The sequence below is a fragment of the Nelumbo nucifera genome, chromosome 2 (assembly GCF_055504915.1).
Source record: "Nelumbo nucifera cultivar China Antique chromosome 2, China Antique-T2T, whole genome shotgun sequence".
NCBI lineage: Eukaryota > Viridiplantae > Streptophyta > Magnoliopsida > Proteales > Nelumbonaceae > Nelumbo > Nelumbo nucifera.
In genome coordinates, this window is record NC_142650.1 from 47,471,450 (window position 1) to 47,477,447 (window position 5,998).

The window sequence follows — 5,998 nt, forward strand, 5'->3', positions numbered from 1 at the left end:
AACCAGAGTGAGAATGGGTTAAGACTGTGGGAGCTGGAACTTGCAACATTTGTATCCGACTTTATATTATTTTGGGCTTGGGCTTGGGCTTGGGGTGTATTCAAAATTTGGCAAAATCGAAATCTGAACCCGGTTCATGAATGTATCTATTTATTAAAAGATAAAGGTATGATACCAAAAGAAATTTTACCAATCAGAGAAAGCCCATGAATTTTGATGAATATCAGCTGATTGATTAATCAATTTTTTAGGCATCATCCCAGTTTATTCTATCATGGTATTTGACCCTGATGTAATTACAAGCAAGTCTATAAGTTGGTGGTTACAGCCTTACAGTAGAAGATGATACATGTGACAATGAGATTGGGCTCTGATTTAAAATGCCAACGACTAAGACTAACCAAGCCAGCCTAGCATCGTGGAATTGGAATACACGTTGTATGCAGCCGAACAAAAATAGATGAGGCTGAAGCTGAAATGTCACCAAATACCAACTCCTCCCACCTAAATCACTTAACAAATATAAACCTGCCACCTTTTAAACTTTGAAAGAAAATGATTTCCAATCCACCATGTCTGCTTACCTTCCAACCCACGCAACATGACATTGATACCTCACTTTCTACCCCTAAGCAAAATGATAGTTTCCCTTCTTTTTCTCCTTTTTCTTTCTTTTATTATCAGTAACCAAGTGCAACAACATTATTAACCATTAATCGCTCTTGACTATTGTTTCATCAATCAGACAACATCTCATAATCAGAACCCAGAACCTTTTTTTTTTTTTTTTAGTTTTCTTTACTTGAATCAGAAAGACAGAAACCCAGAAACTTGTGTAGTTCTTCAGTTCATCCCTTTTGGAAGCTCTTCCTTTCCTCGCACCTAACTTACCTAATATATATATATATCAGTGACAACAAGACCTTACCTAGCCATTAATACACAATTCTAATTAACTGCAACCACGAGGACAGAGACAGTGAGTCTGTTGTTTGTAAGTTGTGAATCATTTTCCTTGGAGGGCAATTAAGCAATGCAGTGTTTGTCTATTATATCAATCTTAGGGATAGAAGTCATAGAATAGATTACTCCTATTTACTGGTTTTTGTACAGAATTTGCAGTTTACTGTACTGGCCGTAGATATTCGCCTACTGACTATAAGGGTAGACCCTGGTCCACGTTCATGCAAGATGCAACGTTGTTTGATTTGGATATTCCATCTAGACCATTCCTAGTAGAATGAACTGCCCTGACCTCAGGGTTTCGCTGATGTCATTATCCATCTAAAAGAACCATTGGATTAGAATATTTCACAGGGCACAGGAATAGTATACACTATACAGTGGTGGGTCGGGTCTCCTGTTCGGAGATTCTTATTCAATGGTCACTACATGCCCCTTGGCTGTGGGCCCGGAGTGTAATACATTCTGCATTCATTGCCCGAGCGACACGATCGGTAGCGTACTAACTACAGGTCTACAACAGAAGGGGCGAAATCAAGGATTCCTTCAACCCGTCTCCATCAATTCTCAGACAGTGCTCATTTATTCGACTGGTGTCCGGGACGAGTGAGGGAGAGAGCCATCATCAGCCACCTCCTCCTATTCCTCCAAAAGCCATAAATAAGCGAGTCCAGAGGCCAGAGCCGTAAATATATAAACACAAACAAACAAACAAGCGAATAAAACTGTATCAATGAAGCACCACACATCTCCCTCCTCTTTTCTCAGAAGAAGTCGAGTTTCTCCCTATCTTTTCACCTTCTTCGTTTTCATTATTTTCCTCGCCGTGCTCTACAGCGAGGACCTCAGTTGCCTCTTCAAACTCCCATCTCTACAGCCCGGAAAGGACCCGGAGCAGCAAAAAGTAGGCAGGCCCGCATCGGCAACAGGTGAGTTGTTGGTAAAATCAGTCGAATTCTGATGTATAGTGTTGTTTCCTGAGTTGGTTGCTTTTGGGTTAGAGAAGAACACGCACGGTTGCCATTTGCCGTCGGAGAGACCGAGGGAGGTTGCGATGTGTTTAGCGGCAAATGGGTTCGCGACGAATCGAATCGGCCTCTTTACGAGGAGTGGGAGTGCCCTTACATTCAACCTCAGTTAACATGCCAAGAACACGGGAGGCCCGAGAAAGAGTACCAGCACTGGCGATGGCAGCCGCATGGGTGTTCCCTCCAGAGGTTGGTATTTCTCTTTTTTACATTTACTTGAAATTAATTTTTTTTCTTATATGAAACCATCAACGAATGCGATTTATGTCTGGAATTATTTTTATTTTTTTTTTCAAACTTTTGATTTATGTTTTGAGAAGGAACTTTTTTCTCCATCAATCACTGCGGGATCGCATGCTCATTTCTCTCGGGGTTTTCCACAGGGAAGGAAGAGTATTTTGTCTTTGTTCTTTTTTAAAATTTCAACCACTCTAATTCGTCAATCGGAAAGAAACCAAGATTTTGTTTTCTATGAAAGTTTATGTTAATCAATTCTCTAAATCGCCTTGGTTTCTTCTTTAACCAGATCATATTTTCTCTGTAACAAGAAGATTATGTAAACCAAAAACGTTTATGAATAGATAATTCCGTCGGTGGGACGACTGGCAAGCAAACGATTAGATACTAATAAATGGAAAAACTAGTCCACCCTCAACGGCTAAACCATCAAATTATGGGCGACCTGTGAAAATAAAACTTGGTAACTGTTGATACAACAAACAGGTCCGGCCACCGGCCTGTCGTAAGATGTTCGGCTAATGATTTATAATTGTGTAGTACGAAACTATAAATACAATTATGTACACAGCGGGTTTTGCCGACAACCCATTGACAAAAAGAATAGTAGACTTATGAATTGGACTAGAACAACAGTTGATAGTTCAGTTATATGGATGACCTAGCCAGCAGGTCTCTTGGAGTTGGAGATCTCCCTGAATCAGTGAATCCCAGTCCCAGATGGGCTCAGTTGGTGTTTGGTCTTAGGTGGGCTCCACTTGGGCCTAACAAGGAATGTCCATTTTTGGGTTGGGGGGACTCGGGGGGAGGGCAATGTGTAAACCTCAGAAATTATTAAGGCCCACTAGGAATTTTTTTTCTTCTTTTCTTATCTTTGAAGCCCAGGGTCCAGTGGCAACATTCTTTGCCTGACCATTGTAAGGGGTGTTTTCAAACCCCAGCTCCACTGATTGTTTAGAAAGTATAGAGTGCTTCGAGGTTAATTACGGGCACTTCATGTGGTTCAATGCCTATTCATCTTCGCTGTATCATCTTCTTTGTAACAAAATTGTTCAATTTGACGCAGCAAATAAACAAATATGCAATGGAGGGGGACTCAATATAACTCATCGAATTATCAACCTCACTATAACTTGTAAGAAAAAAAAAAAAACCGTAACAATTGAAATTTCCAGCAGCGATTTTAACTTACAAGGTGTGATTGTCATAAAAACATACAGCTTCAATGCAACATTCATGCTGGAAAAGCTCCGAGGGAAGAGGATGATGTTTGTAGGTGACTCATTGAACCGGGGTCAATTCGTTTCCATGGTCTGTCTCCTGCACAGAATCATCCCAGACCATGCCAAATCCATGGAAACCTTTGACTCCTTAACAGTCTTCAGGGCAGAGGTAACACAATATGTGTAAATGAGTTCTCTTGTTCTCTCTCTCTCTCTCTCTCTCTCTCATGCATATATATTATATATATTGCATACTTATATGAGCTTGACTTAAAATTTTACAGGAGTACAATGCCACGATAGAGTTCTATTGGGCTCCATTTCTTCTAGAATCAAACTCGGATAATGCTGTCATCCATAGGATCGCAGATAGAATTGTCCGCAAAGGATCGATCAACAAGCATGGACAATACTGGAAGGGAGTTGACATTCTGGTTTTCAATACCTATCTGTGGTGGATGACTGGATTGAAGATGAAGATCCTGTACAGTACCGTTCCTATTGCTACGCAAATGCAACGAATGTGCCAGTTCTGAGCTTGTTTTCTATTCTTTTACTGAATAAAATCAATAATGGTCTCACCTCATCTCATGTCATGGCTTCTTTTCCACAGGCAAGGGTCTTTCAACGATGACGTTAATGATATCATGGAGGTATCTACAGAAGATGCCTATCGGATGACGATGAAAAGTATGTTGAGATGGGTGCAAAAGAATATGGACCTTCCGAAGACCAGGGTCTTCTTTACTAGCATGTCGCCCACCCACGGCAAGTGAGTAACTAACTGTACCTCACTCTCACTTCACTTAAAGTAAATAGTTGATGATGAATTTATATTAAAAAGGGAAAATCTATAATGCCAACGGGACAAATTCCCCCATTCCGGTGTCTAGGTGGCACATTGGTTTTATGGATCCAACTTCCATGTAGATCTTGGTTCCTAAAGCCCATTCGGGTGACTGATAATAGGCTTATTATGTTAGGCCCACGGGACAAATTCCATGGTAGCCCACTGTCCACAATTTGCTAGTATAGGATGTAAGTGGCCTTTGACTCCTCCCCTTCCTTTTCCAACCCAGATTTCCTAGTCACTCTCTCTACCCTCGCCCTACCCATACTGTAGCCTAGCCGCACATCGCCATCTTGTATTATGAGTGAAATCTGGGTTCCTGCTTCTTAAGACCTCTGAGGAGAGAGAGTCCAAACCCAAAATAAGACGAAGTATGTCAAACGCATTGGCCCATACCTTAAAAATAGAATCTGAAAATACTGGTCGCAACTCAGAAATACATGCAAGATGAAGCTAACTTTGAAAGAGGGTGACAGGAGCAAAGAATGGGGAGGCGACGCAGAAGGCAATTGTTACAATGAAACAACTCCGATCAATGATCCGACGTACTGGGGATCAGGGTCACGGAAAAGCATAATGCAGGTGATCGGAGAAGTGTTTGATAAATCAAAGGTACCCATCACATTTCTCAACATCACCCAACTCTCGGAGTATCGGAAGGACGCCCATACTTCAATCTACAAGAAGCAGTGGAGCCCTCTCACCCCCGAGCAATTAGCCAACCCAGTCAGCTACGCCGATTGCGTCCATTGGTGTATGCCTGGCCTTCAAGATACTTGGAATGAGCTCTTGTACAACAAGCTTTTCTACCCCTAATTATGAATTATATATTAATTGTTTGTTTCATATAAGCCTTGTGGCTTTGTGAGAGAAGGAATACCAATGGCATTTAATTCTCTTTGTTTAAGAGGGAGGGTTAAGCCAATAATTCCGGAGGAGCGATCTACAGAAAAAAAAATATGTTGTCAAGTTGTTCAGTTATAAAAGCAAACATAAAGAAGATTGGGTTGATTCTTTCAAAGTGTTTTTTCAATAAGACTTTGCCATTACGAAGGTTGTATTTGGAATCATTGTTGTTTGTTTCCAGTAGAAACGTTGGGGTTTATTAGTATACAATTTTGAGAAATTGTCTTGTTGAATCTTTTATGAAGAAGTGGCAATGTTATCCCCAAACATTTGTAGTAGAAGAGCAATGATACCAAACACAACCTTAATCTGTGCAAGTATATCCATGGTAAAGGAACTTAGGGGCGGGCAGAAGGCCTTAACCAATAACCAGTGAAGACTATTAGAGCAACCCAGCAGATTAGAAGAAGTAATCTCCTCATCCTCAAAACTCCTGTGTGGGCGGAGATGGAATTAAGCACAAAGGGGGCGGGATCACATGGTGAGTTGTTCAACACCAGGCGGCACCTATCTTTCCAAATGCATAATGTGCCATATCACAATAGTGCACCCAACAAAGATAGAAATAATACTGGGGTCATGTATATCATCCACATCAGTCCGATAGGAAAACTAGTCCAGATGTACATCGGTTCTAAGGCCCACAGTAGAGCCCATCCAAATGCGCCTAGACATCTGGCACTGAAAAAAGAGATGGGCAATGGACTCCTCAGCCGCATCGCAAAGACTGCAAGCTGGATCGATATTTAAGTGGCTTTTGACTAATGGGAGATTGTTGGTGATGCATAGTT

The 5,998-nt window shown here is 41.2% G+C and overlaps 1 protein-coding gene across 2 annotated transcripts; it reads left to right on the forward strand.

Annotated features, from left to right (window-relative positions):
- Positions 1 to 1,487: 1,487 nt before the first annotated feature.
- Positions 1,488 to 5,369, forward strand: TBL33 (TRICHOME BIREFRINGENCE-LIKE 33). 2 transcript variants are annotated; one of them, XM_010266235.3, is made up of 6 exons: positions 1,488 to 1,892; positions 1,970 to 2,180; positions 3,449 to 3,620; positions 3,736 to 3,935; positions 4,065 to 4,223; positions 4,778 to 5,369. In XM_010266235.3, the coding sequence occupies exons 1-6, from the start codon at positions 1,697 to 1,699 to the stop codon at positions 5,115 to 5,117; spliced, it is 1,278 nt and encodes a 425-aa protein (XP_010264537.1). In that variant the 5' UTR covers positions 1,488 to 1,696; the 3' UTR covers positions 5,118 to 5,369. The 2 variants fall into 2 exon arrangements, with proteins under 2 accessions (XP_010264537.1, XP_010264536.1); XM_010266234.3 differs by having other exon boundaries at positions 1,567 to 1,892; positions 3,736 to 3,974.
- Positions 5,370 to 5,998: the final 629 nt, after the last annotated feature.